Source organism: Castor canadensis, chromosome 2 (assembly GCF_047511655.1).
Source record: "Castor canadensis chromosome 2, mCasCan1.hap1v2, whole genome shotgun sequence".
NCBI lineage: Eukaryota > Metazoa > Chordata > Mammalia > Rodentia > Castoridae > Castor > Castor canadensis.
In genome coordinates, this window is record NC_133387.1 from 66,614,334 (window position 1) to 66,635,731 (window position 21,398).

Sequence of the window (21,398 nt, forward strand, 5' to 3'; positions counted from 1 at the left end):
AAAGTAACTTATAGAAATGTAAACTTATTTTTTTTACCAGGTGAGGCATGAAATTGAAGATGGAACCATACATCTTTACATTTATTCTATCCAAAGTATTCCAAAGGGTACTGAAATTACTATTGCCTTTGATTTTGACTATGGGAATTGGTAAGTTCAAGTCTATAATTGTATCATCTGTTGTTTCAAAATACTTCTAATGTTCTTATAATAATTTAGGTATTGTCCTTACTTTTATAGCTTTTATTTCTCATGAAGTAGTTAAAAGAACCTGAAAGGAAGCATGTTGATAACAGCATCCATTATATTACTGTTTCTTAGTTATTTTTTAAATTTTACCCAAGTACTCTTGTAAGTGTTCATAGTATTTGATTAGTAATCCTAATTGATCCATAGATCACTTTGTTATAAGAGAAATTTTTTCTTCACTTTCTTGTATTTTATGGAATGCAATTTTAGTTTTAATTATTTTTTTGTCTTAATTATATAATTTATTTGGCTAATCAATATGAATGAATAATTTCTCTTCTGGCCCTCATAAGATACTACACCAAACTTTTTTTTTGCAGTGAAATGAAAGAGTTTTGGGAAAGCCTAAAGAAACTTGGAGAACAATTGTTTTGAAACAGGAAAATATGTAACTTTTAGTATAGAAACTTCTACTTAAATTTTTGAAAAATTAATGTAAAAGTGTAAATAATATGAATATCCATGTACTTATTTCCCAAATTAAGAAATAATAAAGGGGATGTAGCTCAGTGGTAGAGCACCTGCCTCATATGTGCAATTCCCTGGGCTCCATCCCCATCACCAAAAAAAGAAAATTGCCAGGTATGGTACCTGTAATCTCAGCACTTTGGAAGTGGTGACAGAAGACTTGGGAGTTGGATGACAGTCTGGGCTACATAGCAAGACCCTGTCTCAAAGAGAAAAGAAAAAAATAAACAAGTATCCCTTGAAATCCCTCATCCTCTTGTATTTGGCAGGCCGATTGTATCACCCTTCCTCCTCCTGTAACTTTCTATCTTCAACTTGATAAGAGTCATTTAATATTTTACTGTGTTTGTATATGTTAACAAATAATACCTATAATTTTGTGTATGTTTAAATCTTATGTAAGTTGTAACCTACCATAGTCTTATGCATTTAGCCTTTCTCAGTTTTTTATTACATGTGATGAAACTATGTTATTAGGTGGAGCTCTGGTTCACTTATTTTCACGGCTGATGACATCTGTCAATTGCATTATTGATGTACCTTGTTATTTACAAAAAAGTCCCTTGACGTTTTGAACATGTCTGCATGTGTACATGTTCCCTCCATGGTAGGGACCTACAAATGGAATTGTTGTGAGGTTTTAGAGCATACAGACTCAAGTTTTTTCCAGATAGGTGACTTACACGTTTAAAGATGCTTGTTGGTAAGTTCCATTCCCAGTCAGTTTAGTTCACTGGTCTAACCCTATAGTGTTGACTTCAAAAAACTGATGCTAGTCTGTGTGAAAATGCTTTTTTGTTTTTTTTTAATTTTGTGGTGCTGTGGATCCCACCTGGACTTGGGCATGTTGTGCTTTTTTTTTAAACTTTGATAACATGTTTTAACTGCACAAGCTTGCAAGGTTATTATTATTATATTTTTAATATTCATTGTTTTCTCTCAGTGTGAAATCTAATTTCCTTCAGTTGATTACTGGAGTGAGATTTATGTAACTTCTTTTAAAGCTCTTTGGTAACATGCTTTATGTTTAGCATGCAGTGTATATTTTATTATTTGTTTTGCTTTTTGAGGCAGGTTCTTGCTATGTAGTGCAGGCTGGCATGGAACTTTAGACCCTCCTGCTTCAGCCTCTTGAGTGATTGGGATGACAGATACATGACACAACACATGGCTTTTTAATAGCCCTTTTTTCTCCCAGAGAGAGAAAAATTTATCACAATGGCTCTTTGCTCACTGCTTTGGGAGACTGTACATTTCACAGAGGTTAAGAATATAAGCCTTTTATTATCTGTCTGTTTCAAATCCTAGCTTGGTTATTAGCTAGGTAACCTTAGACCAATTTCATCATCTGTTTGTGCCTCATTATCTCAAGTATGAGAATAATAACAGTATTCACCTAACAGGACTGTTTTGAACATTTAGTGAGTCAAACACATGTAAACTGTTTAAAATAGTTCCTGGCACTGCTTAATAAACATAAGATGTTGCTGTCATTATTTACAGTCTGTAAGAAATCCTAAGAGCAAACTTCTAGAGTCATTCAGGCTAAGGTTTAAATCTTATCTGTGAAATGTAATTAGTATTTATTGCTGTGAAGATGAGAGCTAGTACAGTTATTTTTCATGCTTCCATTTGAAGGGGGGAACAGTGTGACATCAGGAAACATTAAATTTTTTCAAGGTACCCTTTTTAAAGATACCTGGTTATTGAAATCCTCCCTTAACACATAATAAAAACTAGTTAAGGCTTGGTATTTGTTACACCTAGCATTTTTTTATTTAGGTCAGATTTCAGGTCAGTATTTTATAACACTCTGGGACCACTGACGTAATGATGTTTTTTGCCTTAGTTTTATTTCTGTAAACTACAGTATCGTTTTACCCAGTTTTATTATTTTTTTTCCTTCTATAACATATTACTAGTTATTGTAAAGCCTAATCTGTGATCAAAAATAAACATATAAAACATTGTTCTTATGAGAAAATAACATTTTGTGACGATTATCAGAAATGCAAAGTAATAAGTTAAGGATTACATATAATCAGTAGTTGCATATAATTTTGTTGAGTTGCAGCTTAAAGTGGATTAGAAATTTCCCAGTTTCATTTTATATATTGATTTAATATTTATCTGATTTTCATTTCAGTAAATACAAGGTAGACTGTGCATGCCTCAAAGAAAATCCAGAGTGCCCCGTTCTAAAACGTAGTTCGGAATCTATGGAAAACATCAATAGTGGTTATGAGACAAGAAGGAAAAAAGGAAAAAAAGACAAAGATATTTCAAAAGAAAAAGATACACAAAATCAGAATATTACTTTGGACTGTGAAGGATCAACCAACAAGATAAAGAGCCCAGAAACAAAACAGAGAAAGCTTTCTCCATTGAGACTATCAGTATCAAATAATCAGGTATTGAACTCCACTGATTGCTGATGAAATTGTAGTAAAGGAAACCTCTTGTTTAATGTAAAACTGTTCAACAATTCTTAAATCCACTCTGTTATTTTTGTACACTTTTTTTTTTTTTTGGTGGTGGTGGTACTGGGGATTGAGCCCAAGGCGTCACACTTATTAACTGGGCAAGCAGGCACTCTACCACTTTGAGGTAGGTCCCCAATCCCATCCTGTCATTTAATGAAGTATTTCCAGGTGTAAGTACAGGTTCTGCTAGGAGAACATTTATTAAATTATTAAGGAACTCAGCCAACAAATCCTTGTAGAATTAAAGACAAGATTTTCCTAAGACTGGGTAATTTATAAAGATTTCCAGATAGCATTCATGTTCATGAATATGCTGATCAAAAGTCTCAAGTTATAAAATTTCCTTTCCCTAAATATCTGGACACAAGTAACCATATCATTTCTAGAAGGGTGCCACCAGTCAATACCAAGTAAGATTTTTGAGAGAAAATTTGCTACTACTTAAAGGGACTTAGAGTTGGGCCTATACTTTTGCCCTGCCAGAAAGTATTTGTTAGAGGCCTTCTAAACAAACAGGAGAAGGGACCACTAGAATGTGAAAAGTAGGGTTTTACTCACTAAATAAAGGAGTATATTCTAGGAATAATTTCTCTTGAATTTTAAGTTGAACAAACATTTCTTGAGCACTTCTTGCAGGTGTGGTGAAAATTTTGTGATTTGGTGCAGATATAAGCATAAGGCCATACTGCCATATTTGACAATAAAGGCTTACTTATAAGAACTTCCTATTCAATTTTATAGACTAGAACTTTTGAAAACAAAATTATTTGGTTGCATGATTTTGAAAAATTTGAATTAGGAAATCAGTTTTAAATAGGCCTGTAATTTTTTTATGTTGAATTACTTGTGGCTAAAAGACCTTTAAACATATTGATGTTCTTAGTTTATAGATGAACCGATAGTTTCTATAAAAAAGTTATTTTCATCTTTCAGGAACCAGATTTTATTGATGATATAGAAGAAAAAACCCCTGTTAGCAATGAAGTAGAAATGGAGTCAGAGGAGCAGATTGCAGAAAGGAAAAGGAAGATGGTAAGTTGGGAAGATAGTTTTTGCTTTATGTTATCCTTAGTGACCCCTGCCCTTCCCAGAGTTAACTGTGGCTGCCTTTACACAGACATTTATACTTTTCCTTAAAATTAGCAAAAGTGGGGCATACTGAACATTGGTTTTGTCATTATCATTTAAATAAATTCCATTAATTATTTGTATTTTATTGGTGAAGATGTAAGAATGTATATTTTAAAAATAACATTTTTGAAGCTGAGATTAATAAATTTTAATACCACAATTACTGTTTAGTATGTCTTTCATTAGTTAAATGTATCCTTCCTTTTCATGATTTGATATAAAACAAAAACAGAACTTTAAGTCTTATAACATCACTAAATAAATGGCTTATGCAAAACCAAAACAAAAAAACCCATCATGGTTTGGCAGCTACTGTTTCTGTATTTTTATATTGTTGTCATAAAATAAGGTTTTAATTAAAATAAATTTAGGATTTATATCCTTCATATTTGTAAACACTCTGTTAGTATAAAAACTAGGATAAGAAATTTCCTCAAAAATCAATGGTAGGACAGGGGTGTAGTTGATAAAACAGTTGGTGGAGCAGTTACCCAATTGCCTTGCTTGTGCAAAGCCCTGGATTGTATCCCCAGCTCTGCAAAAAGAAAAAAAAAAAATCAATTGTAATTAGCATCCAATATAGTGTTTAAGCCCATTAAGAGAGTGCCCTAAGATTCGAAAATGGCTTTACAAACCAATGGATGGCCTTAGTATAGCTTTCTCTATTCCCTTTGCTTTCTTTGCTTGTTTCCTGTTGTAGGGGTTTTCATGCTGCATTCCATTCCTAGGGATGGGATCTTTGTAAATTTGGTCTTTATAGATCTACTTGAGGTGGGTGTTTTTTTTAAATCACCTTGATGATGGTAATCCTCCTTAATGACGGTAATACTGATAGTTATTGTTCACAATTGTGAAAGCACACAGAACTGTTTCATAGCCTCAGGATTTCAAAAACACTGGTTTGTTGTTACAGGGTAGTGATAATAGAAGAAAAGGAAATACCGGTGAAAATTTGGAGGAGGTTGGTTCCTGTACCTATAATAAATTATCTTGAACCTTTTTCAGGAGTCAGTTGTATCTAAATTACCTATGACCTTTTCTTGACTACTGGTAGTACAGCCTTATATTACTCTTGTAGGAACTTTGAGGAGATCAACCTAGGGTATCAGGTCTTTGTATGGGCCATATGTTTGGTAGGAGGAAGCTCTTTCACAGCTGGCTCTAAAAACCAGAGAAGCCAGTTTTGGGGGGGAAAATGACATAAAAATCCTGGAGGTTGTTCTGTGTTAATAATTTTACTCAGGTTGCATTGCAGTAAGTTTTTGACTGTAGGGCTACTTTAAAAATATCCTTCAAGAATGCTGGAAAAGATAGCGGAACTTAGAAGAGCCTTATTTCCAGATCCCAGAAAATTGCATATTCTTTTGTTTGTTGATAATAAACTCAGACAGTACATATTTTCTGAGCTTACTTGGGATCCATTTTGGTTCTGATTTTGTTTATTGGTATGCTATATTAAAATAGAGGAATACATCAAAGTTTTTACAACATTTTAGCATATTCATCTTAATATCTGCCACTAAGGTGGCTACAAAATTGGGGAAATTTTATTCAGGGGAATAAAATCTAAAAAGTATACTGTTTATAATTTGCTATTTTGAAGAATACGAAATAAAACTTAAAAAATATTTCTTTGGCTCCTTGACCTAAAGCCCTCAGTTATTGCAGTCTTATTATTTCTAATTGGTATATGTACTTTGATGTTTAAATTATAGTTTTTGGATGTAATCAAAGAAGAAGACTGCAAAAGCACAAATCATAGGATTCCTAAGCAATCAGTATGTTTTTTCCTTTCAAAACATTAGTATGTTTTTTCCAGTTTCAAAACATTTCAATGAGTTTTGAAAATCTATGAGTCAGCCTTGATTTTTCTAATTGTTGCCATATATACTGGCTAGATTAACATCAGTACATGGAAAGATAAGGGCAAATTGAATTAAAAACTAAAGCTAGGCAAAATTACGATGGAAGCCACACTACTCCTGAGAAACATGTCAAACTGATTAAAATTTCTCCTGTGAGAAGACAGACTTGTAGAGCACTTTGGGTTGTAAGTAGCTAACAAGCGTACACCAGGTTTGCTTGGGAGGCGGTGGTGTCCTCCTCCCAGATAAATTCCATGCACTCCCTGAATTCAAATGTATCTCAGCCTGTCCTTCCGTAGTACAGCTTCAACAACAGTTTCATACATTACCTAATTTAACATTTTGCTCAGTTTCAACAAAATTGCATTAGTGGGTTTGTGTATTTTGCTTGTTGGTTTCATTCCTTTTATTGAGAATTAATGATAGAATAGTGCCTGTGCTTTCAGGGGTATGTCCAAACATAACTAATTTGCTGTGTGTGGTAGTGCACATCTGTAATCCCAGCTACTTGGGAGGCAGAGATAGGATCCTTGTCTGGGCTTCCCCCCATCACTCAGCAGTCAAAGACCCTATCTATCTGAAAAACAAACTAGCAAAAAACAAAAAGCAAAAGGACCTGGGGCATAGCTCAAGTGGTAGAGTGCTTGTGTAGCAAGCTCAAGGCCCTGAGTTCAATCCAGGAACAGACAAAAACAAAAGAAAACCAATCAACCAGTCAACCAACCAAACCCATCAAGTATATAATGCAGCAAGAAGTGGTAAGATATATAAATATAATAACTGCGGGGGGATAAAAGAACATTTCATGGATTTTTAAGTCCATTATGATGGAAATGAACTTTTAAAGTAGGGTTTAAACAAATTGTGTAGAACTGATTTGCATTTGTTCTCCAAGGGAAACTAGTGTGGAGTTAGAATGTGATAAATCCTATCTGGCTGGGTTTATAGCTATATTTAACAAGATGAGAGAGGTATAGGCAGATGAGACGGCCATAGATCACACTTGTTTAGTGATGAAGATTTCATGAAGAACATTCAAATCATCATGTGGCCAGGATGGAGGAGCCTTTCCATTCTTAGTTCCATTTTCCCCACCTCCTTTGGTCTTTTTGGAATTTTCTTTTATTAACATTTTCTTCTTCCCCTCCATTTTATTTTGTCCTTTCCGCTATCCCCTTCACAAGTTATTGCCTGCTTAAAACACCAAACTTGTGGCCACGTTTTATGGAAATGAAGGAATGGTTAGTGTGCATTCTCTCTTGGGTGGAGAGAGATACTTCTTTGACAGTGAGTTGGCATGGGTTTGGAGGATTTGGAGCACTTGTTTTTTTAAATTGTAAAATTGGAAATAAGTATAGTAGGCTGTGTATACTCACCTGGCTCTAAAACCAGGTACTTACTGAGTAGACTCCTCTTGGCACTTACTTTTTGAGGTAGGGTTAAGTGGCTGTAGTCTTGTCAGATGAAGTGAGCACAAGGAAGAGGATTAGATACTGTGAAGCTCACCTTAAACAAATAAGTTTTTAAGTAGCAAACCTTCAAAAGATTTAAATGAAAAAGATGTTCTTCCTCTACTTATAATGGTATGAAAAGGACCTCCTTCATAGTACCTTTCAATATTATGTTTCTGAAATCATTTTCCATATCCTTTAAGTACACCTTGGGAACAGACTTGGTAATATTTGATGTCCTGTTATAGTCAGATTGTGTAAACTAGAGTCCGTGGAAGTTGGCTTAGTTGGTCTTCACATTTAAAAGTACAGAAAGTTGACAGACAGTACAAGTATACTGAAAGATAACTCACTAGATATGAGATCACTGGACTTGTCAAGCAGGTAGGATAGTTTAGAATTGTTGATCACTAGAACCCAAACTTCTTGAGGGAAAACATTTGTAGTTTTGATTGACTGTCATGGCCCAGCTCTTACAGGAAAAGTGCTTTTATAAAACAGAAGTAGAAGCTAAGTAAATGAGCTAAATACTCGTGGCAGCCATTCAAATCTAGATAGGCCCATGAATGTGAACTGAAGCTTCCTCATAGCCCAGAGAATGCCTGGAGACTTGCCAGGACTCATAATTTTCTCAGGTTTTGTCTTTCACATCAAAAAGTAGTCCACAGAAATCTAATTTTACAGGTTCTGTAAAAAAGAGAACACTTTAGCTATAGTTGAGTATAGTAAATACTATACTACCATATCTTCAACCTTTGAGATTTCCAGTGTGAATTGTTCAAAACTTCTGAAAAATTCTGTTGCTCAGTCTTTCCTAAACTTCCATACCTTACACCTTTTTTCCCAGCCCTGTCAGTGACACCTTTGATACCCCACAGATTCTTGAACAAACATTCTGGGAAAAACTATTATTCAGAATCCATGCTGTTGCAAATATGTTTAGGAAGTGACATGATTGATGCAAAGTTGTAATAGGAAAATGCAATGAGGGTAAATTTGCTGCCAGAAGCCATGTAATGACAGGATTATGGTATTATCTAACTTACTGTTTCCTCCTTATTGCATGATTAAATTGATGCTAGATTTTTATTTTCTCATCATTATAATTAATGACATGACAGTACTAGATAGTAAAGGGGGACAAATTTATTTGTATAGGTATTCTATTCAAACAAAATGAGATCATTGTGCTTTGGCTACCCTGCAGTAAATTTAAGATTCCCCAATCCTTTAAATGCTTCAAATCACATAGCTTCACATAACAGTAGTGCGTGCTTTCTATTACACCCAATTCCTATTCATGTAACAAAAATCTAAGTGCTAGGTATATGCTAAGAGCCATTTAAGGTACTGGTGAACAAAGGCAAGGCTACTCACTGCCTTGGAGAAAGTCTCTTAAGAGAAGAATAGGCAAGTGGAATTACAAGGGCACATTAAGCAGTCATATGACAGAGGAAATGGAGGTAACACGCAAGCCATGTACCTTACTTTGGAATTTTTATTGGTAACCAATAGTCTTACTCATCTTTAAAATAATCTTACTGCTGTTTAAAATGGGTAAGGGAAGTTTTTTTGAGAGGAATCTTTTATTTCAAGACCATAAGGGTAGGGTGATTTGGTAGATGGGCTTAATAGCTTCCCCTTTCTTTCAAAGGTTTCATGCTTCCCCCCTCCAATGAATTTATTTTTTTAATTAGGGTTTTTTTTTTTCCTGTAACTAAATGTTTCCAAACCATGGGTACTGAAACTGGAGATTGCAAAACCTCTGATAAGAGACTTTTTGCTGAAAACGAAGACTGGGAAGACCCTGCAAAGGGGTTGCTTTCTCTCAGGCCACAGGTCTCATACCCTGCATTCTGGATGCCACAGGCCCAGGGCACTGATCTCTAGGCCTCAGAGCCTTTTTAAGCCACGTCCTGTCTTGTCACAAGACCCTACTAACAACATATTTCCTCTGAAGATACTTTATGGCATTCACAAATTTTAGGCCTGGTTTTAACTGTTTCAAATTTCCAGAGACATTTTCTGAGATGAACTGTAAGAGTTTCCTCAGTGAAGTTTGTTTTCAGTTGTTATACTGTATAACACTTTAATTCTTGTTCTTTATTATGTAACCCTTGAATCATATGGATATTAGGCTTTCTCAAAGAGGAAACTTAAGAGAAAATTTCTGCAACAGAAACTCTTTTAAAGAGAAAATTTTGTCCATTCCAAAAGTTGAAAGTATGTTAAATTCTTACTCCAATGTGTTTATATTTTGAAGTACACAGTTGGAGTAAAAATTCTCAAAATATAACCCCACCAAGGTGCAGAGATTTTCTTCTGTTTGTAGGAAATGATAATACTTTCTATTTACTGTTATAAAGCCATGAATAAGAGATGTCATAAAAACAACACAGGAGATCCCACCAACATTAGGGTAAAACCTAAGAGTCTCACACAAATGTTTGTGTTTTAAAATAAAGCTGGTTAAAGCTACTAGGAATGTGTTTAGTGATTTTAGCTTTATTCCTACACAGTGAATGGGTATAGTGATGTAGCACGTCAGCAGTTAATTGAAAAGAGTAAATTAGGAGGCAGGGTAGTGGTGTAATTCTGCAGAGAGTCTGCCTTTCACTGAGTCAATACACACCAACTTCCAGTTTCCTCAGTAGGCTAGTCCCACATTATTTAAGAGCCTTAATAGTTCTAAAAGCTATGAACCATGTCTAAAGAAAGGATTTCGCTTTAATTATCATTTAACTGTACTTTTACAAAGGATTTTCACTTTTAGTTCCATGAGTTTGGGTCTTTAAACATCATGTAATTTTATTTTTGACTCTCACTCTCAGCATCTAAAAACAGAGTATTGGACTATGTCAAAGAAACTTCTTTTGGCATAAATTCATAACTACCTTAGAAAATTCAAAATCATAATACAGAAAATACCTTCCTTCAGTGCCTACCTTGTTAATCTTGCTAAGACATGTTTGTTTCTTCTGGAAAAATATACTTTTACCAAGTTTTAACACAGTAAGTAACCTTTCCCCTCCAACTAGACGCAACAGGTGCAACAATTGTGAAAATGATTTTTGTGGTACTCCAGATTTGTAAATTTAGAGTTTTTATAAAGAGCCATTCAATAAAAGGTAACTTAAAAGACCAGAGACATGAAATTGTCTAAGGAAAGAATTCAGCTTTAAAACTTCCAGGTCCAGTGAACAAATAAGATCATTTTTTGCTATGCTCCCTTTTTACTGTTTATCTGTCCTAGATCAGGAGAGCTAAGATGCCGATTTGTATCCATGAATAAGTAATCTTAACTCTTTGAACATTGGTTTCCTTGCCTATAAAATAAAGAGGGTGAGAATAGCATTTTGTGTCACATTTGTAGTAGGCTGTTTGCTGTAACAAATTAGAAACTTTAAAAGTATTCTCAGTCAAGTTTTTTGGCATCCTACTTTGTTCCCTTATTGAGTGTAAAAAGAAAAAAAAATACAGCAAAGAGTAAGCAGTAGTTCAAGAGTGCAGGTGTCTTAATGCTGAATCTCTAATAGTTACTGGAACTGAAGCTCCAATGTTGAGAAGAGTATGGCAGCCAGACCTTGAGTTTCTGATCTTTCTTTCTTTCTTCCCCACATCGATGACAATGAAGGAGGAAAGAACAATGGATCTGAGCCTCAGGACCTGGTTCTTTTCATTTGGAGAACTGGACTGTTGATGGACGTGCTTCCTGCTTCTGGTTGAGAGCTGAAGCATTTGCCAGGCCCTCTGGTCAAGGCTCTGGGTCTTGCTCTTAATGTTCTCTTTGATGCTCAAAAGAACTCTTGCTGTTCCCTCAGTCCCTGTCTTGAAGTGTCAGTGTAAGAAAGGAAGAGCAGAAGGTAGAGGAATGCCTTAAAAGAATTATAATGGAGGGCACGAGGGCTAAAGTAGAAATAATAGTTAACACTTACAGAATGCTTACCATTTTTCAAGTACTGTTTGCAAATGTCACAGACATTTTCTATTTGAACTCAGTAACAATCCAGTGAAGTCTATTGTTATCATTTTATAGTGTCAGAAAGGGTAAAACTGACTTGCTTAGGGTAGAAGAGATGTTTACCAAATGAAAGAGGCATAATTTGAACCCAAGACTTTACATTACCATATAGCAATATACTGACTCCTTATGTACATATGAATTGTACCTTTTCAATGTATTACCATCTTACAAATTTTGATTTTTTTCAAAAGCCTGGCTTCTGTATTTTTTTAAAGACCTTTTTAGTACCGTAAAGGATAGCTTTTCAGTTGTTTTTGTCCTTTTCATTAACTCAATCACTCAGTGTCCCTTTCATGAAATATATTTGTAATAACAGGACTTACTGAGATGGTGTCTGGGATTCTAACAGATGTTGAACAAATATTGTTATTCCCCTATAGATACCAACAATAGACTTGTTTTGCTAATAGTATTGTAGCAATTGCTTTTTAAGTTTGTTATGTACATTTTGATATTAGAATTTTTACTTTAGAGCAATGACACTGTCACTTAAAATTTAAATTTCATAGACAAGAGAAGAAAGAAAAATGGAAGCAATTCTGCAAGCTTTTGCCAGGCTGGAAAAGAGAGAGAAGAGAAGAGAACAAGCTTTGGAAAGGATCAGCACAGCCAAAACTGAAGTGAAAACAGAAAGTAAAGAGGCACAGATTGTCAGTGATGCTGAAGTTCTTCAGGTATTCATGTGTACTGCCATTTCTATGGTTAAATATCTTCCCCTTCAAATAAAATCTCCACAACTATTCCATTATAGCTGTACATTTTTAATAATGCCTGATATTAGCATTTTCCCAATCCTATGGGGAAACTTATACTTGAAACATAAAACTAAACTTGCTTTGGAGGAAAAAAAATTTTTAATGATGTCAATTTATTATCAGGATCCGTAAAGAAATTTTAGAAAGTTACATTCTGAAGTAGATTACTGCTAATATTCTCAACTCAAACAGTACCTACGCTAAACATAACATCAGAAATTCCATTGTGTTGTGTTTTGAATTAGGAACAAGCAAAAGAAGAAAGTGCTAACAAGCCAACCCCTGCCAAAGTGAATAGAACTAAACAGAGAAAAAGTTTTTCTCGCAGTAGGACTCACATTGGACAGCAGCGTCGGAGACACAGAACTGTCAGCATGTGTTCAGATATCCAACCATCTTCTCCTGATATTGAAGTCACATCACAACAAAATGATACTGAAAATCCTGTACTTGCATTGGAACCAGAAACAGAGACTTCAGTAGCAGAGATCATCACTGAAACAGAAGTTCCAGCACTTAATAAATGTCCTACAAAGTACCCTAAAACAAAGAAGGTATGATTCTTAATGGATGTTTTTTCCACCAAGTCTTATTAAAATTTTAATCTGTAACATCTCATACTAAACTGAACAAGAGGCATAAATTTTCTACTTGCAAATTTTTTTGGCCAAGAATGAGAAGTGCCAAACCATAAAGTCAGTGTAAATATTCACATTAGTGTGAAGATTCAGTATATGGAGACTTCATATTGCAATTTATGATTTCTTTAAATAAGCTTGCTTACATTGTATACAAAATTTGCATTTCTCTGAAACTTGTTTTAGATGTATCATCTCCCCCTGCTGGAGATCAAATCCGGGGTTTTGTGACCACTGAGCCATATTGCCAAACCCTTATTTATCATAAATTCTGTTGTGTAGATTGATTCTAAGAATTAAATGTGAAGAAAGTGATGATTTACATATAATTTACTAAAATGTGAATATTAGGAAGATTAATTTTAGGTGAAATTATTAATAAAAACCTTTGGAAAACTACTGCCAGATTTAATGAAGCAATTTATGGAAAACTACTCACAAAATTAAAGCACTCTGAGATGTTTAGCTTCGAGGTAACAGCACCACCTTACAAAGCTGGTACTCTCCCACTCTGATTAAAACATGGCACCTTGCAGAGCAGAGGTACAAAAGTAGTCATCCTTACCCTGCTCAAGAAGGGGTGGATACAACATGTATCTCTCTGACACTCTTTTATAACCAAATACTTTGAAACTTCATTTTTGTCTTTGTTTTTACCTAATTCCATACAGTTTGTAGGCAGACTGCTAAACCATGAAAAGTAAACTTAATAAAATTCTAGTATGAACCCAGGATTATACTCTAATGACAAAGGAATTTTCTTGCCCAAGTGTCATGAGTTTAGGGAGTTCCCTAATATCTAACTCAAATCTGTTCTCTCCTTTTAAGCACCACAGATCTCTTTAACAGTAAGTGTTATTTTTGCTCACCTTGGAAGGACAAAAATCAATTCCATCTTTTCTTTCTTTGTAAAGTGAAAAAAAAAGAAAACACTTGGGTCTTAAAAGAAATTAAACTGTTTTCTTGATTACAAATGTTATAACCCTGCTTTTAATCATTAAATGACTAAATTATTGTGGTGCTATGTGTTTACTTAAACTGAGGGTCTGAGTTAAGGGCTCCTGCATTCCCCTAGTGTGAAATGGAAACTCGTCTGTCATTTCTGATGCTCTTTAAGAATTCTCTTTTGCCTGCCTGTTTTACGCAACACAATATAGTTTGTCAAATACTGCCAAAATTATGTTTTTCCCTCATTCAGCATAATAATCATAGCTCTTATTCTGTGTCAGATACTATTTAAAAGCTTTATGTTTTTTAACTTTTAATCCTCACAACACTATCTGCAGAGCTGAGTTCTATTATTACCCTTCTTTTACATTTAAGATTGAGACATACAAAAATTACATAACTTGCTCATGGTCACAGTGTAAGTGGAAAGGCCAAGATCCACTCCTGGCAGTCTGGCTCCAGACTCCATGTGCTCAGCACTACATTCTTTTGCTTGTCCTGCAAAGATTCTAACACAGGAAAAGAGGAAGAGAATAGATGCACAAAAAGTGCATAGTGGAATGTGTGCTGGAAATGTATACATTTGTGGGTAGATGTACATAAGCACATCTATACTTTTTCTAGACTTTACATTTAAAATATGAAATTCAAAGAATACTATTTAATATCAAAACAGGAATGTCTTGACGGCAAAGAAAATGTTACTATTTTGCTTTTTTGTATTATTTTGCTTTTTGGTGGTACTGGGCATCACACCTGGTAAACAAGTGCTCTACCACTTGAGCAAGCCTTTTTTTTTTTTTTTTGCCCAGACTGGCCTTTACCTGAGATCCTCCTGATCTCTGCCTCCCCAAGTAGCTTAGAATATAGGTTTGAGCCACTTGTGCCTGGTCAGTAAGTATTTTTGTTTTTTCTTTAAATGAGAAATCACTGTACTTTAGGATCCCATAAAGACTGAATTATGTACATTATAGATCAAAGAATAAACAGAAGAAAAGGACCTTGTAAATTTTCAAACCACAGGAACCTTTAAGAGATTGCAAGCCCCTTAAATCAGGGATTGTCGGTGCTGACAGGTTTATTTGTTTCTACTGTCTCTGCACTGACCCGTCTCCAGAACATTATGATGGGCACCTTGGGTAGGAAAGCACTGCTTAAAATCAAGATTTTTCTAACAAACTGAACTTTTTTTTTTTTTTTGGTGGCACTGGGGTTTGAACTCAGAGCCTCATGCTTGCTAGGCAGGCACTTGTACTGCTTGAGCCATTCTACCAGCCCTTTTTTGTAATTTTTTTTTTTTTTTTCAAAATAGGGTCTCATGAACTATTTGCCATAACTGGCTTCAAACCTTGATCTTCCTGATCTCTGCCACCTGAGTAGCTAGGATTACAAGCGTGAGCCACCAGTGCCCCACTCAAACTGAACATTTTATACATATAATTGAAGCAACAATAAACATAGATTTAGGTTTGTGGTACTCACATCTCCTAGACTTTACTATATTAAAAATCCTTAGTGTCCTTACTTAGTACAAAATATACAAAAACAACCTGTGTTTTGCTCCTATTAAATATCGTTCAGAAAATCTCAAAATAACAGTAAATAACCAAAGAAATGTAGAATGATACACTGATTTTTTTTAAGATAATAGGAATGATTTAAATGATCCAATTTATCATTTTAGATGATATAATAATTTCTAATTTGGTATTAGAATATTCCCCAGGAGAATCTGTGCTGTTACATATATGGTGATCCAAATGTTTCTTTTCTCTAGCACTTGGTCAATGAGTGGTTAAGTGAGAAGAACGAGAAAACAGGAAAACCCTCCGAAAGCCTTTCAGAAAGGCCTCTGCGCATAACCACAGATCCGGAAGTGCTGGCTACACAGCTCAATTCTTTACCAGGCCTCAGTTACAGTCCTCATGTGTACTCTACTCCTAAGCATTATATTAGGTTTACTTCACCATTCCTTTCAGAAAAAAGGAGAAGAAAAGAACCTACTGAAAACATTTCTGGGTCATGCAAAAAGGTAACTTTTCTTCAGATATAAAAATCTAGGATGAACCAAACGCCAGTCTCATTCCTTACTATCTTTGCAGAATTAGCTTTGCATTTACAGGCTCCATGAACAGCTACAAACTGGTTACTACTATTCCTTTATTTTTCTGTTTTATTTAGCGATGGTTGAAACAAGCTCTGGAAGAAGAAAATTCAACAGTTTTACATAGATTTAATTCACCCTGTCACGAAAGATCCGGAAGTCCTACAGTCAATGGTGAAAATAAAAGTCCACTGCTGTTAAATGATGTCTGCTCCCTTCCAGGTAGAGTTTTTTTGTTTTGTTTTTTTAGTATGGTTTTTGTGTGAGGAACATGACAGGCTGTATTATGGCTTTGCAACAGACTTTCTACTTTTGAAGAAAAGCATAGTGTTAGGCAGCTTCTCCTTTCTGTTCTCCAAACCTTTTACTTAACGGTAGACAATTCATCATACAGAGTTATGTTGGGGTTTAGGGCTGAATTTTTTAAAGGCCTAGTTTTGGCTTTGAGGCTGGCTGCTTTCAAACACATGCAAAAGAATTTTTAGAGGTCAATTAAAGTAACTAAAGTACTTGTAAGATTTGTGACTCCTAGGCTTGTAAATCTTCAGGCAAGATAATGCTTGCTAATAGTGGAATTAATTTTGGAGGGGTGATTGTTGCAGATTAATACCATTTTTTAAAATCATATAGTTTGTTGTTGGGGGTAAAAGTCATCATAATTGCTATTGTTGATGTTTTCTTTCCCAGAATGTAATATAGTACAGATTTGAGCAAACACCAGCAGTATTATTTCTTACATTTTTTTCACCAGCAGATTTGACTACGCCACTAAAAAAACGAAGACTCTTTCAACTGCTAGACTCCGTTTACTCAGAAAGCTCCACACCTACTCCCTCGCCGTATGCTACACCAACTCACACAGATATTACTTCTACAGACCCGTCATTTGCCACTCCTCCACGGATAAAATCAGATGATGAAACTTACAGAAATGGTTATAAACCCATCTATTCGCCAGTTACTCCAGTAACTCCTGGTACACCAGGAAATACCATGCACTTTGAGGTAAAAAATTTAAACCCCTGTAAATAGGGTTTCCTTAAAAGTTTTTATCTTTTTTTTTTTCTTTCCCTTTAACAACTAGTGTGCTGAAAAACTTAATGAGAAATCGGGAACATACATTATGTAAATTTAAACATCTCTGCTTGTACTGAAATGAGCATTTGATACAATGACTGTATGAAATTGACCTTTAAGCAAGTATCTTCTTTGGGGAATGGAAACAAAATCTAAAACCAAAGTCCATGCAGTAGTTTTTCATTTTTAAGTATTCAGCTCTACATATATCATGGATTTGGTTATGAACTTTAATTTTCAATTCTGATTATTTCTTTTTATATAGAATATTTCTTCCCCAGAAAGTTCTCCAGAAATAAAGAGACGAACTTATAGTCAAGAGGTAAGAAATTACCTAAAAAACGTTAAATTCATCATTTTTTCCTAATATTATTTTACTTAAATTACTGATAGATTTTGAAGTAAACAATCCCAAGATGTCATTAATTGTGTGCTTTTTCTTTTTAATTCTGTAAACAGGGATATGACAGATCTTCAACCATATTAACCTTGGGGCCTTTTAGAAATTCCAATTTAACGGAGCTGGGTCTGCAGGAAATAAAGACTATTGGTTATGTGAGCCCTAGGAGTAGGACTGAGGCCAGCAGGCCGTGTCTTGGAGAGAAGGAGCCTGGGGCAGACCTTCAGCTGGGACTCGATGCAGTTGAGTCAGCAGCCTTACATACAACCATGGAGACACCTGCACATGACAGGACTGAGCCTAACAACCAGCTGGACTCGACTCACTCTGGACGGGGCACAATGTACTCTTCCTGGGTAAAGAGTCCTGACAGAACGGGAGTTAACTTCTCAGTGAACTCTAACTTGAGGGACCTGACCCCCTCACATCAGTTGGAAGTTGGAGGAGGCTTCCGAATAAGTGAGTCAAAGTGCCTGATGCAGGATGATACTAGAGGCATGTTTCTGGAAACAGCTGTGTTTTGTACTTCTGAAGATGGGCTTGTCTCTGGTTTCGGACGGACTGTTAATGACAATTTGATCGACGGGAATTGCACACCCCAGAATCCACCACAAAAGAAAAAGGTTACAATTTAACAATTTATAGTCCTTTTAATAGTGATTTTTTTTATTCTACTCGTAAGGGTAATTGGTAATTATGTATTATGTAAGGCATTCTTACTTTAGTTATTCAAGGTAAAATTTTCATGTACATTTTAAACCTTTTGTAAAAGCTCACTTAATGAGAATATGTTACAGAAAAATACAAAATTCTAGTGATATGGAAAGTCCTTATTTCACTAAACGAGTAACTTAAAAATAACCATTCACCAACCAAAAAAAGGTGAATAATACTTGTTCTTATTTTTCTTATTTTACATTGAACAGGCAGCCTTGTATAGAAGAAATGCCTCATTTGTCATCCCATAATACCTATAGTATTTAGGCCACGGATGTAAGATTATTTTGGAAAGTATGATACTAATAGATAAGTATTATACCTTAATTATCTAAGTTCGATTTCGAGACAATTATAATGCCTGTTTCACAGGAATGGCAGAAATTAGAGCACTTACTGAATTTGTTAATAGGCTTACTGCTTTTTACAAGTCAAAGAATTTTAGTGATGTGTGCTTTTAATTTTTATAACAGAGTCCAGTTGGCAACTTTGTGGGAAGCAATGTAGTATAGTGGAAAGAGCACGGGCTTTCAAGTAAGACCTAGGTTCGAATCCCGGCTCCAACACTCACCAGCTGTGAGACCTTGAGTGAGTGAGTTACTCAATTTCCTCATCTGTAAAATGGGGATTATAATATACCTATTTCGTAGGGTTGTTGTGAGGATTAATGAAATAATGTATGTAAATCACCTAAATACAGTGCCTGGCTATATAGTAGGCATTGAATAATTGTTAATTATTTTAAATCAAATTATTTTATATAATTTTCCTAATATAAATCTAGTAATTTTCTTTCAATAAAAAGAATACATTCTGACATGTAAGACAAGAATAAAAGATTTGCTTTTTCTTTCTTGCTCAAGGTTTCTCTGTTAGAATACCGTAAGAGACAACGTGAAGCTAGAAAAAGTGGTTCTAAGACGGACAACTTTGCTGTGGTTAATGTATCACCTCATACAAGTGGAAACCTGAGCAACAGTGGTGATGGGTGTGTCCACAGTAGCGAAAATGGGGAGCAGGTCGAAAACACTTCTAGCCTGCCTTTACCAACACCAGCTGCACTTTATAATGCTCCTTCTGAAGAAACAAGCAATAACTGTCCTGTTAAAGAAGCTACTGCCAGTGAGAAGAATGAACCGGAAGTTCAGTGGTAAGCCTATTTCTGAAGTGTACCTACCATTCAGGGAGGAAAAGGTCTTTGTTAGTGAACTGTTCTTTCTGTGTGTGTTCTCCCAAGGGTAAGCAGTGATTTGTGATCATAATTTTGAAAAAGCTTTAGTGACAGGATTTTTAATCAGCTGGACATTTAAGGTCCGTTATGTTCACTACTCCTTAAGAATGCTTTTACATTTTTCATGGAAATGTTCCTCTCTAAAGAACTTTTATCACAGGCAACATCCTGTAGGTTCTTTATAACCCCTACCAGTTATCTTGGAAGAAAATCAGGTTAAAAGAAAGAAATCTTCTTTCTTCAGTAGGGAAAGCAGCAGCAGCATTTAAGATGGGTCTTGGCAATGTGGCAGAAGGCCATATTCACTTTGCTTCTTGACCCTGCCCCCCCCCCACTTTCCCTTGCCTGAGAGGGTACAATCCCTACACAAAGCAGTTAGGGCCATATTTTGGTACTGGAAGTGACCTTACAAATGTTAATATACTACCTTCAACATCCCCCTTCCTTTTACCAAGAAATTCCTGGAGTCAAAGGAATTTAGTCTGAGTTTTTCAAATAAACGGGAATTAAAAAAAAAAAATCTGACTTTGGGGAATGGTTAGTAAAATAAAAGATTAGCTTTCTCAAAGCTTAACAGCAAAGTATTTTCCCAGTAGAGCACAATCCTGGGTCTGAGAGGACATGTTGCCGATCAAGAGACACAGAAAAACCAAACTATCTGGCAGTAGCTTCTTTGACTTGAGGACATAATTTTATTTTAAAGGACTGCCTCCACTTCAGTGGAACAAGTGAGAGAAAGGAGTTATCAGAGAGCTTTACTTCTCAGTGATCACCGAAAAGATAAAGACAGTGGTAAGTAAGCTTGTTCATTCACCAAAAAGTGGAGTTGGCTAATCCCTGCACTCCTTTTGCTGTGAGCGCTAATGTTCTCTTTGGGTCTGCTCTGCTTCATCTCTAGGGGGAGAATCACCATGTATCTCATGTTCACCGAGTCATGTTCAGTCTTCACCTTCATCTCATTCAAATCACACTCCCCAGCTGCACACGAAGGGCCTAGTCCCTTCTATCAGTGAACTTGCGGAAGGTCAGTAAGCTAATGACCTATCAGGGCTGTTATTTTAAACACTTTTTTAAATCAGAAAAAAAAAGTTAGACTAACAGAATGTACATTGCTTTGTGGTGCCAATAAAAGACAGAATGTATCATGTCATTTTACATTTACCGTAGGTTTCTTCTGCTTTACAGACCCGGATCCTGAAAATCTAGAATCTGCAACTACAAATGAATACCCATCCGCAGATGCTTCTCAAAACACTTGTAAAAGCCCTTCAAAAATAAGCAAGGTAATAAATAATATTGGAATAACATGGAATTCAGAAAAGATAGTAAATGTGCAGAAAGATTTTTTTTGTGTGTGTGATTTCTGGGTACTTCCTATCAAACATACTCAATTATGTTTATTATTTTATTCATTCTCTCATCACTCACACTGAACTGTAACAGACAATTCTGGCCAAACATTCAAGTTATTTTTTTTCCTGAAGTTCTACTTATTTATTCTAGTGGTGTCTGAGAAATTCGTAACTTTTTAATGAAATACTTAAACCAGCCAATTCTCTAAGAACAAAAGGTCAGTGACATTCATTTAAAAGGAATGATACCCATTCTGACCTATGAAGATGTGATAACCTGAGGCAACATATATTTTACTGGAAACTAAAGATGAAGAATCTGAGATTGGCTTTTTATTTTTCTAAACAAAAAATTATCATATACATTTAAGTAGTTTTGTATGGATCATTGATATGTGAACTCCTTAAAGGGAATGTGAAAGGGCATTGGAAGTGCAAGTGGTTTGAGGGACCAAGTATATTTACCCAAAGCAATTTATCCTTAGGCTGGGTATAGAAATTTCAG

The 21,398-nt window shown here is 35.2% G+C and overlaps 1 protein-coding gene across 7 annotated transcripts in view; it reads left to right on the forward strand.

The window, feature by feature from the left end:
* Kmt2e (lysine methyltransferase 2E (inactive)) overlaps nt 1-21,398 on the forward strand; it is a 79,418-nt gene that overhangs the window by 56,006 nt on the left and 2,014 nt on the right. For 3 of the 7 annotated variants that reach the window (XM_074064928.1, XM_074064930.1, XM_074064929.1), the window contains 14 exons: nt 41-150; nt 2,864-3,128; nt 4,134-4,232; nt 12,181-12,345; nt 12,672-12,980; nt 15,790-16,044; nt 16,194-16,338; nt 16,868-17,121; nt 17,459-17,515; nt 17,653-18,216; nt 19,174-19,460; nt 20,245-20,333; nt 20,440-20,565; nt 20,709-20,824. In XM_074064928.1, coding sequence (XP_073921029.1) covers nt 41-150; nt 2,864-3,128; nt 4,134-4,232; nt 12,181-12,345; nt 12,672-12,980; nt 15,790-16,044; nt 16,194-16,338; nt 16,868-17,121; nt 17,459-17,515; nt 17,653-18,216; nt 19,174-19,460; nt 20,245-20,333; nt 20,440-20,565; nt 20,709-20,824 — 2,841 coding nt within the window. The remainder of the gene's footprint in view (nt 1-40; nt 151-2,863; nt 3,129-4,133; nt 4,233-12,180; nt 12,346-12,671; nt 12,981-15,789; nt 16,045-16,193; nt 16,339-16,867; nt 17,122-17,458; nt 17,516-17,652; nt 18,217-19,173; nt 19,461-20,244; nt 20,334-20,439; nt 20,566-20,708; nt 20,825-21,398) is intronic. The other 4 variants (XM_074064932.1, XM_074064931.1, XM_074064933.1 and 1 more) reach the window with 4 other exon arrangements.